Raw genomic sequence first — 27,536 nt, 5'->3', positions numbered from 1 at the left:
TATCCTTCAGTAAATGACACGGTGCTGCCCTCTAACGTCTGGTAGCATATAACAAAGCAACTGTACTGCGCATGTGCCGAATGCGTCCATTCGCGCTCATCTGCGTGAGGTATACTCTCAAAGATGTGCGCACACAACTATGCGTGAGACGGAACGGAAGTATACCTGGGCCTTAAAGGCTACAACCCTCAGCGTCAGTCGCTAGTGCGCCTCTTGAGGCCAGGGGAGTGAGGTTTACACACTGCACAGCACATACCAGCAGGCTACCGTTACACATGTAGCGTCTTATTCGCAATAGAATAACTATGCTAAATTGTTTTTTGCCAGTGATTCGTTCAAAACTATTCGCAAAGTCTTGTAACCCAGCAAACACAGAACATTCCCCAGACGTTAGCATATGGTTTCCGTTTGGTTATTTATTTATTTATTTTTTTGTGAACCAATTCCTAACGTTCTAGGAACGTTCTTTTTGATGATGGTGGTACTGTACCCAGGTATAGCTCATGTACATCTCAGAGAGGTCTGTTGTAGATCTTTTAATCTGAAAAACATCACAATCTAACTAATATCTGCTAAACATCTTAAAAAGATCACATTTACAAACATTCTCAATCAGAAACGTCTCAAAGACATATGCTGAATGTCTTATGGACGTCCGAGACATAACCTAATTATTGACATGTCTTGTTGAAGTAAAAAAAAAAAAAAACGTCTTCCGGATGTAAACACACACACATCAAATAGATGTCTGGGTGATGTACGTGTGCTATCAGGGTAATAACAATACGTGTAGAATGGTTTTTAGGCAGAAACTACTGGTTACCATGGTATATTTTGGTAGGAAGACTGAAAAAAGTGAATCACTTTGTTCGTTCGAACGAACCGATTCGCTAAAATGAATCAGACTTCCCAATGCGATCGTGTGCGCGCGGGTCAGCGCTGTTTATGCTCCTCTGATCTCCGACGCGCGCTCCATGTGCACGCGCGCAGAACAGGATGATCTTGTTACATTGTAGCTCGGCGTAACTGTGCGTCATAAAGAAAAAAATCGTTTGATCCAGGCTAATAGTGCGTTTTTGAACTTTCTAATCGAATACATTCGAATTCTTTTGGACCTTGAAAACGGTTGGAGCGCGCAAAGCGGAGGAAAGAGATCTGGATTTACGCAGCGCACGCGGGTTTCGGTGTCGGATGGTGATTCCGGATTCGGTCTTGACCATCGAGAGCCCCGTGGATGACCTCCAAAATCATGTATCCGCATGGAAGACCTCAGGTACAGCAGCGTCATGAACTTTTCAGATCACGGTGACCAGCGGAGCGCAGTTTGGTGTGCTCGGGTTCCAGAGGATCGTTGAGTTCGGCGCGGCGGCCCGTTTTAATGTGCATTATGTTTGGCGTTAGGGACGGGGTTGAGATCACGACAAAGAGTTAATTACAGCGTTATGGGGTCAGTGATTTATGCATAGGCGCCTGGAGTCCTATTACGGTCACCAAAATGTACATGACCGTGCACACGTAGAGAGAGAGAGAGAGAGAGAGAGAGAGAGAGAGAGAGAGACTGGTTAAACAGATCTCTTAAATGTATTTTTTTTCTTTTTTTTTTTTCTTCTTCTTCTGTGTCCACAATACAGTAGAGAGATTATTATTATTATTATTATTATTATTTTGTTGTTATTTTACTATACTTTTTGGTATATTTAACTTGGATCTAATTTATATATGTAAATGTGAATTTAACATATATCAAATATAATATAATAATATATAAAACATTATAGACATATGTATACTATATAGATATATTTTTAAATATTTATTCAAATGTAAAAAATATTATTAATAACATATGTTTTTGTATTATAAAATTATTTTTATATATTATTTATAATTATATTATTATTTATAATATATAATTATATTTATTATCAATATATACAATTGTAAAAGTAATTTGTTCTTGTTTATTAATTATAGATATATTTTTGTAGATTTATTATTGGGGTTCTCTCTGTTTTACAACTGTTATTGATGTTTGTAGTGAAGCTTTGGCAGTATTGTTTGACAAACATTAATGCCAGTTTAGCACTTGGATTGAGAGAAAGAGAGATAAGTATGATCAGCATGTACAAAAGAGGAGGAAGAGAAAAAGGGAATTATTCATAACTGAAATGAGTAGAAGGAAATTCATGAATAGAGAGAGAGAGAGAGATTTGTGTGTTGAGTTTGCACTGTGTGGTGGACAGATGGGTGAATGAATGGTTTGTTCGTGTTACTGCTGCATGTTGCTGCATATGGATCCAGGCCGCCCCACTCTCCACTGCAAATGTCATGTTCCATCACCATCACTGGGCAACACGATACCACACACAGACACACTGAGCCACACATCAAAGCTACCTTTGCAAATGATGGCATGTTATTACAGGCCCACGGAGCCCCAGTTCTGTGGTAACATGCATCAGCTTTAATGTGAAGAATTTTAGTGTACATAATGCATGACCTTATGACAGTGTGTAAATATGGTTTGTGTGTTGTTTATGTCTGTGTGTTTAGTAGACAGGATGTGGTAATAACATAATGAGTGTATGTGTTTTGTTGCTGCCTGCTGGGTCTCTGATGATCTGAATCCAGTGGGCAGCTTGTGTCTGCTTTCAAACCCCCCGCCATGTGATCTGAGATCTGAAATCTCAGGCTCTGTGTACACCTGTCATTCCTACTTTGCGGTACATTTTGATGTCCCTATTATATATGTGTCAATGTAATGGATAAAATATTAAGTCACAACTGTAAAGAATTAAGTGAACATAGAAGTTCATTTGAAATCACTTCACTACTTTAGTTTGATTGGATGTTGCCATTTTTGCCATGGTTCTAGGTGCTATATGAAGAAATGACTTTTTTATTTTATTTAGAAATATTCCAGGTGTTCCTTAATTTTATTTACTTTGTCTGATTGAACATGTTTTAAACAACATATAATTTAATTTGGCAATCAATTGCCCTCAGTATCTATTGCAATGCTGTTAGTCTTTTGTAATATCCACGGCTAAGTTAGGAAAAGACTACAAGCTTACTACTCATCATACTACTTTAAAGATATGGCAGAAATTGTAAGATTAGTATACTATTCCAAACACAGCACATAGTGTATATCCTCGAGGATATATCTTCCGCCAGGAAGTGACATCATTTTTTGTAGGAAAACAACAGCACAAACATTACATAAAGTATTAGAAATGTGATGAATTCTGTGATGTTTAGTGGTATTAGTTGGTTTGTATATATAAAAATCACTCTAAAATTACGTGGTCAGCCGAGAATTTGAATTTTTTTTTTGTTGTTGCTCTAAATGTTATTTTCTGTTAAAGCTGCACCTAATCTGCAAAATTTTGTACATTTTTTTATTTTTTTAATTTATTTTTTAAATGTTTTTTAAAACATTAACTGGTGATTAGAATTTAGAATTTTTGATTTTACTTAATTTTTTCCTGTATACTTAAAAAGATCTATTTTATATACATAAATATAAAGTTTATTTATTTATTAATTTATATATAAATAAATAAATGTAAAATAATGTGTATTATCTATATATAATATAATAAGAATAAGAAATTGATATAAAATAAAAAATATAGAAAGACAGTTTTTTTATGTTTTATTGTGTATATATAAATCTAATCTATTATTATAGGTGCTATATTAATTATATATTATATGTATTTTATTATTATATTTATTTTATAATATTTTATGTATTTATAAAATATTAATCCTTAGTTTGTCAAATTCTTACATTTCATACATTATTGCATATATTAATTGTATTTTATATATATATAATATAATATTTATTTTATAATATTTTAGATATATAAAATTAAATAATAAAAATATTAATCCTTAGTATGTCAAATACTTCAATTTCATCAATGCATTAACATACATTTTAAATCTAAATAGTTAGATTGAGAAGGTAGTTTAGCTTAGGCTATATGTCAAAAGATTAAGGAAAAGTTTATGAACCCTTTGAATACCAGGTGTAAACAAAAGCCTCAAACAGTAAGCAGTGGCATGTGTGAGAAAGTGTTGTCAGCATATAAATGCGTATTGTGTTTATACATCCCTGTGTCTTTCACCATCTGTGCTGGATTTACTGTCGTTACGGTAATGGTGTTAATGATCAAATCTCTTTAACACATACTAACAGTCTTTACTCTTAGCACACACACGGCATGTCAATTTAACACCTCTCAAAGGCCCATTCTTGCATAAATACATAACTACACAAGCTGCAGTGGTGTGTGTGTGTGTGTGTGTGTGTGTGTGTGTGTGTTGGAACGGTAATGCATGGTGTCAATTCTCATCAGAGCAGTATTGTGTATCGAGGCCTTAACAGTCTGCTCATCAGCACTGATGTACACTATTTCTGGAATGAGACGTTTGCTCTGAACAGATGTGCTTGTATTTCCCCTCCAAACAGTCACTGTTTTTGCCAGCCGCAGCAGTCCGTGCAGGAAGCATTGATTGGAAACACAGCAGGTTCATATGTCGCTTGCACACACATGGCTGCAATGGCTCTTGTATTTGTGCCACATGTGCTGAATATTTCAGCAGTCTTCAGTTATTCACGGATCTGTGATTTTCCCTTCCCCTCCTCCCACTCTATTTCTCATCTGAAAATGCCCTGCACAGTAAACAGTGTGAGATAGATGACTGCGTTCTTTCAGGGCTGCTGTTACGGGAACGGTCTGTGTGACAATTCATGACTCTGTCACGCTGTTTTGGGTACAACGCCCTCTTGTTTCTTTGAGTCCTCGGGATAGCTGCTCTTTATTCATGCATGTGCGTCTATATTTTGGCCTATATGAAAACCACTATATGTGTATATATATATAGATGCACCAAACATCGGCATCAGTTGTTTAAAGCAATTATCTGCGCTATCGGACATTGTCTATTTGTTTATTTACTGCATTCAGGAATTTAGAATTCAGTTTGTGTAAGTTGATAATGTGCATTTTGTTTCAGTGTTTTGTTTACATCTGAGAGAAAAAAAAAATGCACGTAGAGACATAGAGAATAAGGTTATTATTTAAATTTCTTTCGTAGTTGTGTAATCATCATTGATTTAAAATAAGGTAACATTAAAAAAGCAGAACCACCAAACTATCGATATCGGCAGATTTAGTTCTAAATAATCGGTTATCGGTATCGGCACACAGATTTTGTATCATGCACTCCTAATATGAATGTATAGTGCACATGTAGTGTTGGCTGATATATAGAATATTTATGATATATTCACAATGGCTTTGTTGGGAATAGAAAAAAAAACGAGGACTGTCAGAATGATTTTAATAGCCAATAAGTTTCCTAAAGACTGATTTCATGTTCCCTCCTTGTCTCAGTTTTCAAGTATGAGAGTGTTGAGTCTGATGTGTTATAGTGTAACAGTTGGCTTAGATGTATACATTTCTGTTGGAACAGTTCAAAGTGTCCATTTTAGTGAATTAATACATAACTCTGATTCATTCATTTGCATCATCACTCAAAGTTCACTCCATGTGGCGCTTTTCAAGTACTAAAATGTTTTAGTAAAATTAGCTGTAAGTAAATAGAATATATTGGTGTATACAAATGAAAATGATTAAATATCATTCTTCCTTGTATTCATTTTCCTCCTTGGCATTTTGCTTTTGCATTTTTCTTTCCTTGTTCTTTGTATGTTTGTAAAAATGTTCTCAAAGTTAATAAGAAGTGATGTTAGGTGATGGTCTGGCTTCTATCAGGGGTCATATCAAGGTGAATATTAAATATGTCCATGCGGCCAGTCTCGTGTTTTAGATGAAGTTGACAACATTGTAAATTGGCGGACTGTATAGTGTCTCTTTACTCTTGCAGTGAATGGTCATTCTCCCATCTGTGTGTGTCAGAGATTCAACAGTGTATATTCCCAACTTCCTGGAAAATAATTTTTTAAATGTTTAGCTTTAGTTATATATTGTATCTGTTTCACAAAATGTTCTTTTATTTACACTAATGATGATTCACTGGTCATATGTTGTGTTTCAGGCTCCGCTGGTTTCTGGCCACGCCGGCGTGAAATTTACAGTGCTGGAAACTCTGGACCACATAAAAGAAGAATTCCAGCTCTTCCAGGCCCAATACCACAGGTACAAAACCAGAACCATGATTTCATCTTAGGATTTATTCCAAAATTCACATTGGTACTCATAATATACACAAGCACTCCAAATATAACCTCAACTGCTCTGTAAAAATCAAATTGAATGTAATACTGTATGTTTATCATGTATAATGAGTTAATAGAGCGCAACAATACCCACACACTTATTCAGCTGAATAGGTTCCGGAAGTATTTTTCCCACTCATGTTTTGCATAGGCTTTTCATAAAATCCTCCTTAAAAGAGTTGTAAGCCATCAACCAAAGCAACCAGCTTTGAGGTGATTCACAACAGTACAAACTTTGTTTTGAGGCAAAAAATATATGAAATCGGACATAAAGACAAAGGTATAAGACTGTGTACTTACCGTCTTTCATGAGGGCACGAAATATGAAGCAATGTGAATGATGTCATTGAGTAAAAAAAGATGGAAATTTATAAAAAGATATGTTTTAGTTTGTCGATTATAAGTATAAAAGCAACATATTTTAAGTTTATTGCAAAATATTCCGATATGTACAAATACATATATATATATATATATATATATATATATATATATATATATATATATATATACACGTAGTTTAAGGGTGAAGGGAGACCGACTCAATTACATCGCAGTGCGTCATGGGAGCGCGTGGTCGCTTCGAGGCACATTTGCAGGCTTCGTTGGCGGCGGTTCTCTGATTGGTGGATTTTTCTCTGCTGTACCATGGGTAATGTAGTTGTTTACCATGAATTCCACTATCAAACACGATTTTTAAACAATAAAGTTGAAATAATGCAGACGAATGGCTTCAACGGAAGCATATACCTTCGATGAACAACCTCGTAGCTCACGGTAGGTCTGTCTTTAAACATTTATAAGTTATCGTTAAAATCAGTTAGTCTATTGGATAAATGAATGCGATTTTTACTTTCTGAACCAGACTGTTGCACTCTATTAGGCCATGCACAAATTATTATTTCCCAAATAACCAGATTTTATGGTGATTCAAAATAGCTTTTGATAAAGTAAAAAACTAAAGCTAAGATAGAACCTAAAAATAAAGCAATGATAAAAAAGCTACAATGATATTCACCCTATATGTTCGCTACTGCATTTTCTATAATCGCATCTACTTTTTGTTCAATATTTTTGTTTATTTATACTCAAAAAAAGTATTATGTTTTTATTTGCCTATTTCTAAGATTTACGCATTTTAATTTCATAACATATTTCCATCAAACTGAACCGAGTAATCTTTAAATTAAATTAATAAAACTTGAATATATTTGAAGGAATATTCTGGGTTCAATGCAAGTTTAGCTCAACATTTGTGGCATACTGTTGAATATCACAAAAAATAATTTTGACATCCCTCCTTTTCTTTAAAAAAAAAAAAGCAAACAATCGAAGTTCCAGTGAGACACTTACAATGGAAGTGAATGGGGTCAATTTTTGGAGGTTTTAAAGGCTTAAAATTGTGAAGCTTATAATTTTACCAAAGCACTTACATGAATTCTTTTGTTATATAACTTATGTTATATAAGCTGTAAAGTTGTTTAAATCGTCATTTTCGAGATTTAGGGTTTGTTGACATTATATCGTCATGGCAACAAAGTTGGAAAATTGGCTTTACATTTACACATAAAAGGTTAGTATGTAATTTTTCCACACTAAAATCATGTTAACATGCATATTGTTTATGTCTTGTGGCTATACTTTTGAAACAGTGAGTATTTTAATGTTTACGGATTGGCCTCCATTGACTTCCATTGTAAGTGCCTCACTGGAACCAAGATTTGTGCTTTTTTTAAAGAAAAGGATGGGTAAATCAAAATAATTTTTTGGGTAATCAGTATTATACCACAAATGCTGTCGATTGAGCTTAACTTGTATTGAACTTGGAATATCTTATGACATTTTATGACATCAGAACACTTTTACTATAAAACATGACTTGTAAGGCAATACATTTTAATGTTTGCATTACAAAAGCAACTAAATTTTTCATGTTTATTCAGGCGTGGTTAAATTGCGCAAAAACTCACTTACAGTTGCAAAGGATGGGGTCCTGAAGAGCAGGCGAGTCGACGCGTGAACCGAAAGTGTCATAAAAGCACCACAAAATGACGTGGTTGCTTCAGCAATTGTGTCTTTCGTCTGACATTTCTTTTTCTGTCTCTATGGTTTAAGGTTTAGGGTAGGGTGGTAGGTTTTGTTGATTTAAAACTTGATAGAGTGTTAGCCTTAACCTCATCTGTTTAGGAGAAAATTTAACTCTCTTTTAGCGCCACACAGTGGACATTTAACCTCGGAACTGCCTCGATATGTGGAATGAACCACGTAAAATTATTTGGCAAAAATATTGCCACCGTCACGCAATTTCCATGAGATCAGGTTTGAATTTATATGATTGACGAATCAAATATCAGTTAAAGTTGCACAAAGCAACTTGCTCAAAATTCACATTGAAGGTATGACTGTGCTTAATTTATGTTGTAGAACAAAATATGAAAGTCTCTTCTAGTAATCTTGTCAACAAACCTTGTTTTACTAATTAATCGCTAAAAACCTCTATTCTAAAAAACATTTGAAATTAGCAGGAAATTCCAACTTTCCAAGTTGAATGGAACTCCGCATTGGATTACCTGTGCAAAGCTGATGAGATTATCAAACTCTAATGCTCTAAAATCACTTGAGCGACTAGAAACGCTTGTATTAGCTGATACAGACTATTAGCCAGCTATCCAGTTAGCCTAATCCAGATAGTCTCATTAGCAGCAATTATGAAAGCTACTGAATATCTTTCTTTAGAACTAAATGAGTAGTAAACATCATTGTACATTATAACATGTGATATTTTTCTGAATATCAAAGTTTACTATAAAATGTAACCACATAGTTGAAATAAAGCAGTCATTGGCTTTTCAGTCTCGCGCTGGAAGGGTCGATATTTTAGCATCCCTGTTTGAGCTGTATGAGGACACATGTCATATGACCTCCTGAGAAGAACTCACGGTTTGTCCTTTTCTGTTTTTCAGTCTAAAGTTGGAATGTGAGAAATTGGCGAGTGAGAAAACAGAGATGCACAGGCATTATGTCATGGTAAGAGTGACACCTACTGTAGCGACATAACCAGCCACTGACGTGCACAGTACGGGGTTAAAGGGGCGCAAGCATTACCCCCCCCCCCCAACAACTATTGCCAAATGAGACACAAAAACTATTAAGGATAATGGTCCTCACAGAATAATATGAAAGACAATTGTTTTGGGTAATATATGTAAAACATTTCTGTAATTTAAGTGAATGTAACTGTGATTTATGCAATGGAATTTGAATTTAATTGAGCTGTCTGCATTTCCCTCCACAGTATTATGAAATGTCTTACGGATTGAACATTGAAATGCAGAAACAGGTAATTCACAGAAGCTGATTTGTCATTTTCAGTCTGATTTCTTGACAGATCAGCGGGATCTGTGTGTAATGAGCTTTGTGCAATGAGGTGTCTTTGTCTGGGGGTATTATGGGTTTGATTAAGATTGCGCTAGATGTACAAAACACTAATTGTAGGGACAGTCACACTGAAACTACACGATCAAGGGTACAATGGTGATAGAGGAGGATTTTGACTGTAGTAAGTCTTCAGTTCCTGAGATTAAACCTTTAACATTTGATTTTAGGCGTTACATTGACATCAGAGAGGATTATTGCAATACAAGAGGCTGTGAGTTACAGTAATTTTACCATGGTTAAGGGGGTTTATAGAGGGTTTTAACACCTTTAGTGGCTTTTAGCCGCAACAGCAATATGATAAAAGAAAACGATGTTCAATAATTCTACAAATTTATTAAGGATAATAATCACAGTAAATAATTCGTCCACCAAGTAAAATAGTTTGTTAGGACAACTGTAAATGATAGTGTGAATATTGTATGTAGACTTGGCACATTAATATAATGTGTGGTCACAGGTGTGCATATATTGTCAGTTTTACAACACTTTCAAACGTGGCTCATACAATTTAGAGCAGGAACTTGTATTTTCCCACAAGTACTTTTAATATAAATCATTGTTTCTTTATTTTCATTTGTCAGTGTTTCTGAGGGTAGATGTATATCGCATGTGCTGGATTCAGTGTTTGTTGTGTATTTACTGTGAAGCTGGTTTTAAGCGGGACTACTCGATATGAGCTAACACACACACGGGCGCACACGCTAGAGTGGGCTAATCCAGATAAGACCCTCGGTTCTTTCCTCGCTTTCCAGGCCATCTGTTGGAAATGCCTGGATTTGAGTGTGTATGTGGGTCAGAGTGTGTGCCCATGTGTGTCTGTCTGTCTGCCTGCCTGTCTGTCTGTCTGTCTGTCTGCCGTCCATCCATCTATCTGCCTGTCTGTCTGTCTGTCAGTCTATCTATCTGCCGTCCATCCATCGATCTGTCTGTCCGTCTGCCTGTCTCTCTGTCTGTCTATCTATCTATCTGCCATCCATCCATCGATCTGTCTATCTATCTATCTATCTGTTTGTCTATCTGCCCGTCCATCTCTCTGTCCATCTGTCCGTCTGTCTGTCTGTCTATCCGTCTATCATCCACCTGTCTGTCTATCTGTCTGTCTGTCTATCTGCCCGTCCATCTCTCTGTCCATCCGTCCGTCTGTCTGTCTATCTATCTGTCTATCGTCCACCTGTCTGTCTATCTATCTATCTATCCATCTATCTGTCTTTCTGTCTTGTCTGTCTCCCCGTTCGTCCGTCCCTCTTTCCGTCTGTCTATCTATCTATCCATCTTTCCATCTGTCTGTCCGTCTGTCTATCTGTCTGTCTCTCCTTCTCTCCATCTGTCCGTCTGTCTGTCTGTCCGCCTGTCTGTCTGTCTATCTGTCTATCCATCCGTCTGTATGTCCACCCGTCTATCTGTCTGTCTGTCTGTATGTCTGTCTATCTGCCCGTCTGTCTGTCAGTCTATCTATCTGTCTATCATCCACCCGTCCATCTGCCAGTCTCTGTCTGTCTGTCTGTCTGTCTATCTTCCTGTCTGTCTGTTTATCTATCTATCTATCTATCGTCAATCTCTCCATCTGTCCGTCTATCTATCTATCTATCTATCTGTCATTCTGTCCGTCCGTCTGTCTTTCTGTCTCTCCTTCTCTCCGTCCGTCCGTCTGCCAGTCTGTCTGTATATCCACCTGTCTGTCTGTCTATCTATCCGTCTGTCCGTCCATCTGTCGGCCCACCTGTCTATCTATCTATCTATCTATCTGTCTATCTGATAGTCCATCTATTGTCTGTCTGTCTGTCCATCTATCTATCCATCCGTCAATCCATCTATCTATCTGTCTGTCCGTCTGTCCATCTGTCTGTCTGTCTGTCTCTCTGCCCGTCTGTCTTTCCATCCATCTCTACTTCCATCTGTCTATCTATCTATCTGTCTGTTTATCTGTCTGTCTGTCAAAACAACAAATCAATAACAATGCATTTACCAGGATTGTTTTGTTTGGTATCACCACCATTATGTAATGGGATATTGTTTTACCACTGTGTGTATTTGTGTGTGCTTCTGCAGGCAGAGATTGTAAAGCGGCTTAGTGCTATATGCTCTCAGATCATTCCACTGCTGTCCCAAGAGGTGAGCAAGCACACACACTCGTCCTCTGTGAGCTGCTGTTTACACTTGAATTATTTACAGCAGAGGTGGTCATCATCAACACAGAGCTTGGAATGGGCCACCTCTTCTCTCCATAAATATTTCATACTGTTCTTTTATAAGCCACACAGAGTGGATTTGGTTATTTTGTAATAGTAATGCCCTCAGGGAACGCTGCCATAGAGGCAAATATCCCTTCAACACCCCTTTTGAGTTCACAAAAAAGCTGCTGTCATGTAACAGGTTACACCTCAGGCTGAGTTTTGCATGTTTGGCTCTGAACTTTGAATATCGGAACTACCTAATACAGTGGAGTCCAAAAGTCTCGGACCATTCCATTTCAAATTTTTGTAATACAGATACTTTCATTACAAATATTGGATCAGCATAACAATTTGATCGAACATTTGAATTAAAAAAATGAACATGTCTTGCTTTAATGACAGCATGCATTTGAGCTGGCATGAATAAAACCTGATAATCATGTTATCCATCATGAGTTGAGGATTTTTTAAAGAGCATCTTGTTTGCTTTAACATGCTCAATTATACACGTTTGCTTACTTGAGTAGTGACCTAAAAATAGTGTTAGAATTAAAACAGAATTATTTAAAATATTTTATTTCCATATTGATCAAAATCTTAAAACTATGTTAATTTTCAGGTTTAAATAGGATTTGAAATACATTTTCAGTGTGCTGTCAGATTTTTGGCCTCACTGTACAGTATATCAGCAGGGTTGTATTTTTGCTGTGTCACATTATTTTGTTGAGTTTCTTAGCTATTTTTATGAAGTGATTGTTTGCACACTGATATTTGTGTGTATCTGGGCAGCATCAGCACCAAGTCGCCCAAGCAGTCGAGCGATCGAAACATGTGAGCATAGCAGAACTCAACGCCATTATTGGGGTGAGTTTTTGTCCTCCTAACCAAATATCAGTAAAGTTTTAGCCTGACCAGTGACAAGCCCGTACTGTCTGACAAACCTCCTGTCATTACAGTCAGCTTAACTTTGGACCAATATAAGTTCTAAATAAACTTTAATTTGATTTAATGTACTGGACATAAGACATAGAGAGCATAATTATGCAGCCTTCTAAGATGTCTTATTTTTGGCAACACTCTATTTAGTGTATTCCATTTCATTTAGGATGCTGCCTTAGAAGGCAGAAGGCAAGGCAGCTCATTAGATTTTTGAATAGTTATAATTAAAATTGCACCAAAAATCCAAGCATTATTTGTATCATAAAATAATTTCATGTTTTACAGTAGCTTTATAGTCATTCTTCCTTTTGTAGCAACAGCAGTTCCAGCATCTCTCCCATCACGCATCAGGTTATCCTCTGACACCACACCCCTCAGGACTGACGCTGGGAGTGGGTTCAAGCCTCATGGCTCTACCTGGAGCCTTTCCGTTCTCCCCTCACCTGGTCCCTAAAGATGACCTCACTCACCTAGAGCTTGTGGACTCCAGAGGTACATGAGAATCATTTAGAAATTTCACATGCAACAATTCAAGTAAACATTTAAAGTTTCTAAAAATGTAAATAAATGCTAACAAAATATTATATATGTATATCAAAATAAAACCTTTTATGGCTAAAACGAATATTCCAGTTATTTTTAGCTGACATAAACGAAAGGTAAACGCACTTCCAGTAATTACGCTAATGCAAGCCTTGCAGGCAAGCATGCAGCACTGCAAATAAATATATTTTAGAAATGTTATAAACTATATGATTATAATAATAGTAATAATATTAAGTATTACCATAACTCATAAACATTACACGTGTTAACATAAGACTGGTGTTATAGAATCACTTACCAATCCTGACTAGCTATAAAGAGAAACACAGGTTTTTTTACACATGGTATCTGTGCAAATAGACCGAGAAGGAGCATGATGGAACTATCCATAAAGTACTGTTTACGTTGAGCAAACTCCACCCACAGGAATTGCATTGGAAATGCATAACCAGAAGTTTCTCTGCCAAGAAAAATAGTTCCACTTCAAAAGGACAATTTAGACTCTTCAAGGGATAGTTCACCCAAAAATGAAAATTCTTTGATCATTTACTCACCCTCATGCCATTCCAGATGTGTATGGCTTTCTTTCTTCTGCAGAACACAAACTAAGATTTTTAGAAGAATATCTCTGCTCTGTAGGTCCACACAATGCAAGTGAATAGTGGCCAGAACTTTGAAGGTCCAAAAAGCATATAAAGGCAGCATAGAAGTTATCCATATGACTCCAGTGGTTAAATCCATGTCTTCAGAAGCAATATGATAGGGGTGGGTGAGAAACAGATCAATATTCCCTATAAATTTTTCTTCCTGCCCAGTAGGTGGCGATATGCACAAAGAATGCAAACAAAAGAAGTAGAATGTGGTACTGAAAGTGGAGATTGATAGTAAAAAAGGACTTAAATATTGATCTGTTTCTCACCCACACCTATCATATCACTTCTGGAGACATAGATTTAACCACTTGCTTATATGCTGCTTTTATTTGCTTTTTTGACCTTCAAAGTTCTGGCCACCATTCACTTGCATTATATGGACCTACAGAATCTTTGTTTGTGTTCAGCAGAAGAAATAAAGTCATACACATCTGGAATGGCATGAGGGTGAGTAAATGATGAGAGAATATATATATATATATATATATATATATATATATATATATATATATATTTTTTTTTTTTTTTTTTTTTTTTTTACAAACGTTTGTTGTCTTTCATATAGTACAGCATGCCACAGGTGTGATCCAAAGACATTCGATTGAAAATAACTTAAATGAACATTTTGTGAATGCTCATGATAACATGATAAACATGTTTTGGTAAGTTCATCTTTATGTTTCTCTTTTTATGTTTGTAGATGGAGCCCCAAACAGGGTGAGTATTAAAGCTAATTCTCTGATTTGAATTAGTGATCTTTATAAATGTTTACTGATAACTCAGGTTATGGCCAGACTTTTTGGGCATTTTCTGCAAAGATTTTGAAAACTTAGTCAGATGCATTAAATTAAGCTGAGAGTATTATACTCTTATTGATAGCTGAAAGCATCATGCAATCATCCCAAATATTTTATAAACAAACATCCAAGGGGTGAAGAATATGTAGAATTTGTATGATTTTTTATTTATTTATTTATTTTTACGAATGATGCAATTCTGCAGAAATCTGCAGAGTTTTGATACTGTTTGGGCGTGCATGGCGCTCAAACACATCAGTATTGCAGCATGCAAGAGTGATGTGTTTTTCGTAAGTTATTATCCTCCTATTGGACTGTTTATTAGTGAGTTGTATATTATTGCTTTGTTATGAAGTCTTGTTTCCTGTAAGGATTGCAGTAGAGATTGGATTTTGAATGTCGGATTGGATTTATGTATTTATAGGATTTTGTATAAATAATATTGAACGGTTTTTATTGTGGCCGACATAGTTGATCATCGCAGAGTCTGTTATGTTTTAATCTTCTTTTTTGTTTTTAGAATCAAAATTCATGTCATTATGAGTTTATGTTAGATTTATGCCGTATATATCTGTAAGTTTATTTTGTGTGCATTTGTGTTGTGTTCAGAAGTTTACTTTTTTATTAAGGGGCAATATTTGCTTCCAAAAATAGATTTCAGGAGTATTTTTCACCGTATAAAAATGTCACATGCCAAAAACTTCAAATAACTTCAAACAAATTGTCTTCAGAAATAATTAGAATGATTAACTACACCTAGAACAAACGTTTAATAAAGTCATCAGATGTGAAGTGGAATTTGAAGGCAATTATGAAGGCATTTTTTGATTCCACATATTGAATTTCAGGGGAATAATTGTCACTTTTGGTGGCATTTTGGACTTGAGGTTAATTTCTGACCCTGGTTTTGTGTATTTCAGAGTGGTAGCGGCTCTCCAGTGGGCCATCGGTCTTCAGGGCTGCGACTCGGTCTTCCTCCTACCCCGTCCTCCTCCTCTCACGCTGAGACAGACAGTAAGAGGAGCACCACAGATCAGAAGGGCACAGGACGAACACAACAGGTAATTTAAGTTGAGATCAAAAACAGTCTGAAGAGTTTAAAAGATCTTCCTCCTGGAGTCTGTATGATTTAGCCTCTGATTCTATGAGCAGTTAAATTGAATCACAATTGCTTCATTTATAGTGATATCATTTCATCCCTTATCATAACTTGTGAATTCACTCACACCAAGGCATATGAGGTACAAAGATTAGGAATGATCATGTGATAATGTGTTTCCTACAGGAGGGTGGCAGTAAAAAGGAAGACGCTCTGAGAAGAGATGGTACTAAAGAGGTGTGAAGATCTTGTTATTTCCTTCTTGCATTAGAGTGATACAAACAGAAGTCTAAAGTTTTAAACTTTGGAATATAAATAGTCCCATTCCATTTGTGTTTCAAACATGAAAGATTTTTCTTGTGGACAATAAAATCCCTTAGACCTAAAGTCGCAATAATAGCGCCTTGACGAGTACAGTTTTTCTTGGTGTTTTGATGTATTTCCTACTCAAACAGGAAGTGGGGGTGGGAGTTGTCGAACTGCTCGTCCCCTTTTCTTAAATTAGCAGAATACCAGTATATCATAGAGACTTGGGGTTGGGCTCTTTTGACTATAAGCACAATAAGCAACCATACAGAACACTTTAGAAATGCCTACACGGTAATACACTAAAAACCACTCAGACACACCTTAGCAACTGCATCACAATGCCCTGGCAACCACCCACTACACCCTAGGATCATGGCAGAAAGATTTGTAAGGGCATGCACAACTCACATTTTCTTCAGAAAATGTAAAACTTTTTTTTTTTATTCTATAATGCTAAATAGATATAGAATCCAAAATAAATTCAAATTTAAAATGAAAAAGCATATTTTAATATGAATAAAAAACATGTTTATATATATATATATATATATATATATATATATATATATATATATATATATATTATATTATATTATATTGTATAAATACACAAAAAATACTGATAAAAATGTATACCTTGAATGCGCTTTGGATAAAAGCGTCTGCCAAATGCATAAATGTAAATGTAAAATATATTTTCATATCAGTGTCAGAAATTAACTTTTCCATTAGGGGGCAATATTTGCACCCTGGAGTTGTTTTCAGAGGCATTTATTTATTTATTTTTTTACCTTCATTAGGGCGTTATTAGAGCATTTGTTTTCTAACCTGAAATATATAATGACATCATACTGTATACACAGATGAGCCAAAACATTATGACCACTCACAGATGAAGCTAATAACATTGATCATCTCCTAACAAGGCCACATGTCAATGTCTGGGTAGATTAGATGGTAAGCGAACAATCAGTTCTCATAGTCAACATGTTGAATGCAGTAGAAATGGGCAGGAGTAAAGACCTGAGTGACATTGACAAGTGCCAAATTGTTATGGCCAGATGACTGGGTCAGAGCATCTCTGAAACAGCAAGGCTTGTGGGGTGCTCCTGGTGAGCGGTGAGTACCTACTAACAGTGATCCGAGGGACAAACCACAAACTGGCTACAGGGTGTTGGGCACCCAAGGCTCATCGATGCACGAGGGCAAACCGAAAGAAGGCCTACTGTGGCACAAGTCACAGAAACCTTCAATGATGGTTACAGGAGTAAAGTGTCACAACACACAGTGCATCGCACCCTGCCGTGTATGGGGCTGTGTAGCCACAAACCGGTCAGAGTGTCCATGATGACGCCTGTCCACCACTGAAAGCACCTACAATGGACACGCGAGCGTCGGAACTGGAACTTGGAGCAGTGGAAGTTGGCCGCTTGGTCTGATGAGTCACGTTTTCTTTTACATTACGTGGACGGCCATGTACGTGTGTGCCATTTACCTGGGTAGTGATGGCACCAGGATGCACTGTTGGAAGACGACGATCTGGTGGAGGGAGTGTGATGCTCTGTGCAATGTTCTGCTGGGAAACCGTAGGTCCGACCATTCATATGGATGTCAATTTGACACGTGCCACCTACCTAAACATCGTTGCAGACCAGGTACACCCCTTCATGGCAATGGAATTCCCTGATGGCATTGGTCTTTTTCAGCACTATAATGCACCCTGACACACTGCACACATTGTTCGGGAATGGTTTGAGGAACATGATGAAGAGTTCAATGTGTTGCCCTGGCCTCCAAATTCCCCAGATCTCAATCCGATTGAGCATCTATGGGATGTGCTGGACCAACAAGGTCGATCCATGGCAGCTCCACCTCACAACATTCAGGATTTGAAGGATCTGCTGCTAATGTCTTGGTGCCAGATAACACAGGACAACTTCAGGGGTCTTGTAGAGTCCATGTCTCGGTGGGTCAGCGCTGTTTTGGTGGCACTCAATTTTTGAGTAGGAGGACCAACAGCATACCAGGCATTAATCTCATAATGCTACGACTTTATTCTTGAAGTTTTTTGACTTTATTCTTGTAAAAGGCGTGTTATGAGATTACTCTCAAAAATATTTAGACTTAATTCTTGTCATACTAGAACTTTATTCTCGAAATCTTAGATTTTATTTTATTTTAACGTGGCACTAAAACGTCTTCGTACTATCACAAAGATCACCAAGTGAAAAGTGTGAGATTTTTGAGATTTGAATTTTACCGCTTGCCGAGTTTTTATTCCATCCAAATAACAAGAATGCAAAATTTTACCAGGAGACTTTAAATGATCCGAAAGGCAAGCACACCATTAAAAATAGTTTGTTTTTCAGGGCTGTAGTTAATGTTGCTTTTGACTGTCTGTCGTTGCAGAAAAGTGCGTCACCCACAGGAGTCTCTCCGAGGTCTGCTGATGGAAACGGACTGAGCAGCTCTCCGGTTCTCTGGAAAAATCCATCCAGAGAAGGCCCCTCCTCCTCATCCTCCCCTCGCTCACAGCAGCGCTCGCCCGGACTCTGCAAGAGCCCCACACAGGTACGGCACGGGATCAGTCTGTACCTGGCACACACATCTGGGTGCAGTGGCGTGTCCAGACATTTTTGACTGGGGTGGCCCATGTGGGGCACAGACTCATTCAAGGGTGCCATGAAGCATAACTCATCATCCCTGATATTTAATAATAATAATAATTATGATAATAATAAGATATTTCAGGAATTTTTAATAGTCAAATGTTACTGTATTTAGTTAAATAATTTATTAATTGTTATTAAATAGTAATACTGCAAAACAAAGAAGACTCCAAATATGTATGCATGTATTTTTTTTATTTTTTTTTTTAAGTTTCACTTTTATGTATGTTGTGTCTCTTAAAACTGCATAAATGTTATGGACATTGCTAATATGGTTACTGTCTCTTTAAGATATTTCTTAATTTTATTATAGGCCTATAATATACACATGAGGAATGTGCATGGATTTCAGTTTTGTATACTCAATATAGCCATTTATTGGGACTAACTTGATTATTTAATTAAATGTTGCTTTAAAAAAAAACTTAATTTACTTAATTTGATATTAAAGCTATTTTTTTTTATCTCCAAAAACAATGTAATTTTGCTTCTTACGAGACATGCCAAAGAACCTGCCAAAGTTTACAAGGTTTGTGGCAGTGTGGCATCATATCTTTTGAATGAATGGAACCGTTGTTACTGAAATGGTCCCTTACCTGATTTCCTCAAACCCGATTCACGGGTGCGCTTCAGTGTCGCGGTCTCATGGATGTGACATGCAGCACGATGAACAGTGCATGTTCAAGCCATATTTTATTTCAGATGACTGTACGAAGTATTTCCCACCGAGTCCACTCAAATAACATTCATTTCTTGACACTGCTTCCTGCTTGATTTTAAAACCAGCGAGGTTCTACCTGGTTTTATTGAAGGCCCACCTCCGACTTGGAAAATGACCAATCACAGTTTAGAATTTGGGTGGCACCTGGGGTGGCCAATCGAATTCTAGAGGGGGCCCGGGCCACCCCATGCCCCCCATCTGGACACGCCCCTGTCTGGAGGAAATCCTCTCCTAAGAAACTTGTTTTAGTATTAGTAGTACTTCTGGGCAGTTCTGGACATGGCTTAGATTTTTGGCCCTCTGTCATTTCAGGAGAAAGCGAGATCTCCCTCTCCATCAGCATCTCATGAATCTCTCTCTCCTGGCTCGCCACCGCCTCCCCCTCGCCCCCTCTCCTCCTCTTCCCGCGGCCCGTCTCCCGCTCTCAAACACTAGGTGAGTCCTGACACATGCTTTTATTGGTTACTGCAAACGTGGGTGGCAGGGGGGTCATTTTTCACTTGCCTTAGTACATGTTGAGTTTTCAATATTGAACTTGATTTAATCCCTATTGCCTCCGTATCGTTAATTTCCAAAAACAGTTCTGCCTAGTTTTTAACCAGCCTTGTTTCAGGAAGTATTTTTAAAATAACTCTTTAATAAAGAGTTCTAAGCCATGAACCAAAATGCAGTTAAACTATGTGATGTCATTTGCCAGAAATTATCTTTAAACTATCAAGGTGATAAGCTGATCACCTGACTTTATATCTTATGTATACCCCATTCCCAAAGGAGGCTAGTTATTGATCTAATAATTATAGTTGATCATAAGTTGCGGAATCACTTTCTGTTCCTGTAAGCATCTACAAATTTCTTCATCCTCCTAAATGACCCAAAGCACACTGCTTATGTCAGCTTGTACATGCTCAAACTGGTAATCTTATGGCTTTGTGCACACATAGCATCTAAATGTAAAAATTGTTTTAACATTTTAAAAGAAAAGGCTGTATGTGTGAAATTATATTGATTAAATGTTTATTGCTAAATATTCAGATATGTATATAGATATGAGTAGTTTAAGAGCCAACTCGATTTTGATGCTTCAGGATTCATGGGTTGTGTAGTTCTTTTGTGTAGGAATGTTTTAAATATTAAACACAATATTTTAAAAAATCAAATTGACTTGTTGATTCTACAGAAGCACATAGATAACTGAAAAATAAGGTTGTCCTAAGTGCTAAAAATAAAAAGTCTTTTAAAAATCTAGTTTAAGTTTAAGAGGAAGTGGGGTGGATATTTGGATTTTTTGGAGGGTTCTCAGGGAGGGGCAGTGGAGAGGGATTTTTGATTTTTAGTTTGATGTGTATGTGCATTCTTGCTTTTTGAAAGTATTTTTTTTATTTTTTTTTTTTTTGCTATAATTGTAAGAGACCACTGTAATGCGTGTTTGTGTCGGGTGGGGGGGATGTTCGGGGGGAAGGGTTTAATTTATATATCTGATTCCGTATTTTATGTTGTGTCTATTGTTTTTTTTATGAATGGAATCAATAAAAATGTTAATAACAAAAAAAAAAAAAAAAAAAAATCTACTTTAAAATTCACATCAAGTTCGTAGAAATGTAATCTTTGTTTCCATGTTGGGTTCATAAACTTTTGAAAAACATTTATGGCATTTAATAAAAAAAAAAAAAAAGATTAAATGTCTAAAAATGTTGTGTGGTGTAACCATCAAGTAAAATGTATTAAAATACTTTCCTTGCACTTTTAATGCACGTGAGTATGTGAATACATATACACAACTTAATCATTAATGAAAAAAAAGTTTTCAAACATATTTTTCAAGGTAAAAAATATTTTTTACCAATATCTTGAATTTCTGAATCAATAATGTCATGATGTTTTCCTCGGGTTACACCATATGACCTGAACAAAATGTGCCTTTTCATATAAAAATATAAAAAAATTTTTTTTTTTTACTTCACACAAAGTCATGAAAGAGGTCTTCCCTCTTTTTTTTTTTTTTTTTGTCACATGGCAACAAAATGTCAACTACATGTTGGTACCAACTGACTATAAATTGGTGGGCAAAAGTTTTTCAAATATTAATAATATTTTAAAACAAAATTGTTTCACTGCTTATTTTTTTAAAGAAATAATAATAAAAGATTATTCTGCATTACTAATGCCCAAATTGTTTTTTATTATTATTATTATTTTGATTTCAGCTTTCAATGAGACGTTTACACCACATGGCATTTTTTTACTTTAAGCCCCAGAAAACATGTCAAAACGACTTTGAACTCAGTAATTGAAAAATGTTCATCATAGGTGTTATCAAGTAATTGTTTAGTGTGAATTGCATTTTTTATGTATTTTTAATACTTTAATAGATCCGGACAAATAAAAATTAGTGTCACATCATTGACCCATATATCATTATTTAACAGTCTTGGAGCTCCTATGCATACTTTATCAATAAAAATCGGTTTCTAAATGAAGAAACAGGAGATATTTACTTTAGGAACCTGGCTGTGGCACTCTATTTCTGCTATTCAATTTTAGTGAGATACCTTCATGTTTACATTTATGTCACGTTTCTTTCGCAGGACCCACTCCTGTCTATGGAGTGAGACTAGTGAAAGACAGCCGCTACCCCTCCCCAGCCTGCCCTTCCCAGAACACACGGGGCCGGTCCCAGATTGTGCCGGGTCAGCCCCAGAATGCAGGAGTCTGGGCATCAGGTGCCTTGTCAGTAGCCCATCATCCATCCTCGTGGCCCTTTGAGCCGAACTCTGAGCAAACTGCACCTGTGTTCCCACAAAAAGGGAGTAATCAGCCAATCAGCTGTCTGACAGCTTTGTCAGCAAATTAGAAAGCAAGCTGAATATTCTGGTAAACTGCCACACCTACAGTACCTCACAATTCCAAAACTACAGTGGCCCAAAAAATTATTTGGACATTTCAGCTTCACTAAAAAATGTATGAATGTCATTGCATTAGATAACAAAATGTCGAGCAAAACATTTTACAAAAATAAGTTTTGTAATTTTAAAATGATAAAACAGTCTACTGTTCAAAATTAAGATAAAAAGTATTTTGACAATTTCTGGTTGAAGGGCAACTTGAGGGCAGCTGACTTCATACATCCACTAAAAATCACCTTGACACCAGTTGGTTAAAAGTCATTGCAAAAATGTCTCAGAAAGGTGAATTTAGTTCTGAGAAAATGTCTAGCAGCATTTGTTTGCAGGTGCCACTTGGTTTGATATTTTATTATCTAATGCAATGACATTTTTAAGTGTGACTTTTTTTAAGGGTCTAAATAATACACTTTAAGCCCAACGTATGCTTCAGCAGAGATTAATTAGCAGAGATGGGCCACTTCTATTAAAATGAATGGGAGAAATTGGAACGCCCAACGGTCAGCAGATGTAGAAAGGAAGTCCCTCCTTACAGGTAAAAGAGCCAATCACATTTTAGATACAGACATCGCCTATCAATGAACTCGACAAAGCATATGCACATTAATTATACAAGCTGGGAAAATTGCGTTCTTAGCGTAATCTGAGGTAAAGAATCACAATTTATGATTCCAGTGTTGTTAGGTTTTACTGCTGATTTGAAATATGTTCTTTGATTGTAATCTTGCAACCATTTATGAGATTTTGGTCTTTCCCCATTCAAGTAGATAGAAGCCGCACTGGCATGACTGGAAATAGCCTCCCGAGAGCGTTCCAAAGATGGCCGACAGTGGACTGACCTTCTAGAAAGACGTTGGCTTCGGTCAGACGCGAATGCAAGGCGTCTGTGTACAGGACGCGTGATGCAAATTTAGTCATCAACAGAGTGCTCGAGCACTGAACACATGCGGCACCATTTTTCGAACCGCGAAGTATGCGCATGCGACTGGAATTATTTGCACTAATTAGTGGGTCCACAAGGTGGCAACACTCACAATTGAGCCGTTGCTGTCACGAAGAAGCGTCAGAAGATATAATCGCTGCTAAACAACAGGAGACGAATCTGAAAACTACAACAGTGGATGTGCAAGTTAAGAGCACAAGTGTGAGGAGTTCTGCATTTGAAAAACACCAGTCTGAAGGAATATAAAGACATATACATTGGTCTAAACTGTTGAAAACATGTAGTCCGTTGTCTCATAGCAGTCGTACCGTACATGCACCATCCGCCTGTGTGTGCGCACAGTCAAATGAAGTACTATATATTAAAAGGCTAGTTTTGGTCTGTACGTAGTCGCTAAGAGTTTGCATCAAAACGGAAGTATACTTTGGGCTTTAGGGTCATTGTAAACGTTACGTTGTGTTACTACAGATTAACATTTTCCTCACTGAAATTTTAAAATACACAAAAAACAACATTTTTGTGGTTTTTTGTTTTGTAACTTTACCAGTTTTAATGTTTTAAATATGCAAATGATGTATGTATGAGAGTTTGTATCTAATATGAAACATGAGATACTGCGATAGCTATAAGATCAAAATGTCATTTCAAGAAAACGAATATCATTGAAATAACCCTAAACTGAAATCCAACCAAAATCATCACTTATGCATGTAAAATAGTACCCTCCCTTATAATATCCAGCAAGGCTAATGCTCATGTAAAAAATAAAATAAAAAATTCTTGATGTGTAATTCAGTTTTTTCTTTTCTTTCAGTGTGACAAATGGAGGCGAGAACTGTTTCTTCCTATCATCTCCCACACAGAAATGGACTGAAATGATTTTACTGCCAATTTTAAAGATTCTAAAGTCAAAAAGAGTTCAAGAACAAGACACGGAAACTTCTAGACACATGCACATTAAAGTTGTTCTTGTTATACTACGGTTTTCACACACAAGAGCTTTTTACTGTTTCAAAAGGCTCAAGCACCCTTGAGTTACTTGTTACCCCTCACTGAAACTGACCCTTGAACAGATGTGTAATTTTGTTTGCATAGTATTAATTTACAGCATTTAAAGACAAATAATGCTCTGATGTATACCTGCTTTTGCTTGTAAAAACTGGCTTCTTTGGTTGATACACAAATCCACATTATGACGCTTCCAATAGAACCTTGTGCTGCTACTCGGTACTGGCGGAGCAATGCGGTAGGAGTGATGTGTTTTTCGAAAACATTTATGGCTAAAAAGGGCGTTTTAGGTTCGACACGAAGGCAGAGTGAATACTGTATCTTCACAACGTAGCATGACTTCTATAGCCTGTCTCTTAAAATAAACACAATTTTTCATTATAACGTTATTTTTCTTAGTAAATTCGTTAAGTGCCATCCTTCCGCTAAAAGATATAGTTCCTGATATGTGTACAACCGTTAGTGCTGCGCAGTGATATCAGTACACAGTCGCTGAGTGAGAAGGTGTTTGGTTATTATTACGTATTTAAGCACGGCATCCAGAACACTTTTGTATTTTGATTTGTTGAATAAAAATAGTATGTGGCGTAAAACTAAGTGTTTCAGGCTTTGCAGCATTTTGAAGGACAGGCAATGAACTCTACATGTACAGTTGGTTTCACCACTAGATGGCAACAGATGATCAAAACATAAATCAGTTAATCAGAATATTCTGTTCTTTATTGCTGTTGTTTGCTCCATGTGAAACTGATTATGGTATATTCTTTATCTCCAGTCCAGATAAGTATAATGGACTGACCGTTTATTTACTAACTTTTTCACAATGCCGAAATTCCATTAACATAAATCATAAGTCAGATTGCAATATTGCCAATGCACAATAGTGAAACCTGCTCAGTTGACATCAATCACTGATAAACTAATTTTATCCATGTTGTGCAATCATCTGGCTGGAGAGGCCAAACTGTTTTATCTGGCTGATGTAAGACAGATTCTTTTGAAATATCGCCGGTCAAACATTGTTCATTTAGCCCAAAATGCTTTTTGGTAAGCATTCAAACACATCCTTGTAAATCCTGATTTTGTCTGTTTTTGTGTATTTTTTTCATACTAAATTGTTTTAGATCTTCAAACGAGATATAATATAAAACAAAGGCAGTCTGAGTAAACACAAAATATAGTTTTCAAATATATATTTTTTTAATTGAAGCAAAAAAGTTTTCCAACACCTATATCACCCATGTGAAAAACTAACTGCCCCCCTAAACTTAATAACTGGTTTTGCCACCTTTAGCAGCAACAACTGCAACCAAACGCTTCCGATAACTGAGATCAGTCTTTCACAACGCTGTGGTGGAATTTTGACACACTCGTCTTTGCAGAACTGCTTTAGTTCAGCCACACTGGAGGGTTTTCGAGCATGAACTGCCTGTTTAAGGTCCTACCACAACATCTCGATGGGGTTCAAGTCAGGACTTTGATTAGGCCACTCCAAAACTTTAATTTAGCTTCTTTTGAGCCATTCAGAGGTGGACTTGCTGCTATGCTTTGGATCATTGTCTTGCTGCATAATCCAGTTGCGCTTGAGCTTCAACTCACGGACTGATGACCAGACGTTCTCCTTTAGGATTTTCTGGTAGAGAGCAGAATTCATGTTTCCCTCCATTATTTCATATCGCCCTGGCCCTGAAGCAACAAAGCATCCCTACACCATCACACTACCACCACCATGCTTGACCGTAGGTATGATGTTCTTTTTGTGGAATTCTGTGTTTGATTTACGGCAGATGTAATGGGACCCCTGTCTTCCAAACAGTTCCACTTTCGACTCAGTCCACTGAACTTTCTCCCAAAAGGTTTGAGGATCATCAAGGTGTGCTTTGGCAAAATTCAGATGAGCCTTAATGTTCTTCTGGGTTAGCAGTGGTTTCCGCCTCACTGCTCTTCCATGGATGTTATTTTTAGCCAATGTCTTTCTGATAGTGGAGTCATGAACAATGGCCTTTTGTTGATGTGAGAGAGGCCATCAGTTTCTTATATGTTGCCCTTGGCTTTATTGTGACTTCCTAGATGAGTCATCGCTGTGCTCTTGGAGGAATTTTGGAAGGTCGGCCACTTCTGGGAAGGTTGACAACTGTGGCAAGTTTTCTCCATTTGGAGATAATGGCTCTCATTGTGGTTCTCTGGAGTCCCAGAGCCTTTGAAATATCTCTGTAACCCTTCCCAGACTTATGTATTTCAATCACCTTTTCCCCCTCATAATTTCTGGAATTTCTTTTGACCTTGGCATAGTGTGCTACTGGGTGAGACCTTTTAGCCAGCTTCATGCTGCTGAAAAAGTTTAGGTGCTGATTTGATTGAACAGGGCTGGCAGTATTCAGACCTGGGTGTGTCTAGTCCAGCTGAACCCCATTATGAATGCAGTTTCATAGATTTGGAGATTTAGTAACTAAGGGGGCAAATATTTTTCCACACAGGCCCAGTTGGTATTGGATAACTTTTTTGCTTCAATAAACAACTTTTATAATTTAAAAACTGAATTTTGTGTTTACTCTAATTGCCTTTATGTTAGTTTTTGTTTGAAATTTTGAAACAATTTAGTATGAGATATACACAAAAACAGAAGAAATCAGGATGGGGGCAAATACTTTCAGTGATTCAGTAATCACATTCAGGGGCGGACTGGCAATAGAGAGAACTGGGACTTTTCCCAGTAGGCTGACCGCAAAACGGGACCGAAATGGGCCCGATTTTGATTTCAAATCCAGGACCAATTTCTCTTCCCAGACCGCCTCTGACCATATAAAAAACCATGAAATCTTTTGTCACTAACAACCAGCAAAACTTTGTGTAAAAACATCTTTTTTTTTTTTGCACTTGTTTGCATACGGTTTTCAATACTATTAAACTTCAGTTCAAAACCTCACACAAAACTACATTTCACTGAATTTGCTATATTTATATTATAGCAGTATACTGAAATATATCCACAATCAAGATAAATAAATAAATAATAAAAGTATTGGTTTACATATGTACAAAGTCAAGCATACCTTAAGCCAAAATTAAACATCTTGGAATGAT

The 27,536-nt window shown here is 36.7% G+C and overlaps 1 protein-coding gene across 3 annotated transcripts; it reads left to right on the top strand.

The window, feature by feature from the left end:
* Positions 1-907: 907 nt before the first annotated feature.
* Positions 908-27,536, top strand: tle2c (TLE family member 2, transcriptional corepressor c). Of its 3 annotated transcripts, none has more exons than XM_051700379.1 (14): positions 908-1,273; positions 6,076-6,176; positions 9,220-9,283; positions 9,552-9,596; positions 11,744-11,806; positions 12,658-12,732; positions 13,128-13,299; positions 14,707-14,723; positions 15,724-15,864; positions 16,089-16,139; positions 18,621-18,782; positions 19,914-20,036; positions 22,187-22,472; positions 24,259-27,536. In XM_051700379.1, the coding sequence occupies exons 1-12, from the start codon at positions 1,235-1,237 to the stop codon at positions 20,034-20,036; spliced, it is 1,053 nt and encodes a 350-aa protein (XP_051556339.1). In that variant the 5' UTR covers positions 908-1,234; the 3' UTR covers positions 22,187-22,472; positions 24,259-27,536. The 3 variants fall into 3 exon arrangements, with proteins under 3 accessions (XP_051556339.1, XP_051556341.1, XP_051556338.1); XM_051700378.1 differs by having other exon boundaries at positions 921-1,273; positions 13,122-13,299; XM_051700381.1 differs by lacking the exon at positions 19,914-20,036 and having other exon boundaries at positions 910-1,273; positions 13,122-13,299.

Source organism: Myxocyprinus asiaticus, chromosome 6, assembly GCF_019703515.2.
Source record: "Myxocyprinus asiaticus isolate MX2 ecotype Aquarium Trade chromosome 6, UBuf_Myxa_2, whole genome shotgun sequence".
Taxonomy (NCBI): Eukaryota; Metazoa; Chordata; class Actinopteri; order Cypriniformes; family Catostomidae; genus Myxocyprinus; species Myxocyprinus asiaticus.
The sequence above is the reverse complement of the archived record's forward strand: the minus strand, read 5'-3'. Positions and strand labels throughout refer to the sequence as shown.

Bases quoted from the DNA above. Each gene is read 5' to 3' on its own strand.
- tle2c (XM_051700378.1), top strand. From the start codon at position 1,235: ATGACCTCCAAAATCATGTATCCGCATGGAAGACCTCAG. The intron at 9,284-9,551 runs GTAAGAGTGACA...TTCCCTCCACAG, and splicing joins TGCACAGGCATTATGTCATG to TATTATGAAATGTCTTACGG. The intron at 18,783-19,913 runs GTACGGCACGGG...CTGTCATTTCAG, and splicing joins TCTGCAAGAGCCCCACACAG to GAGAAAGCGAGATCTCCCTC.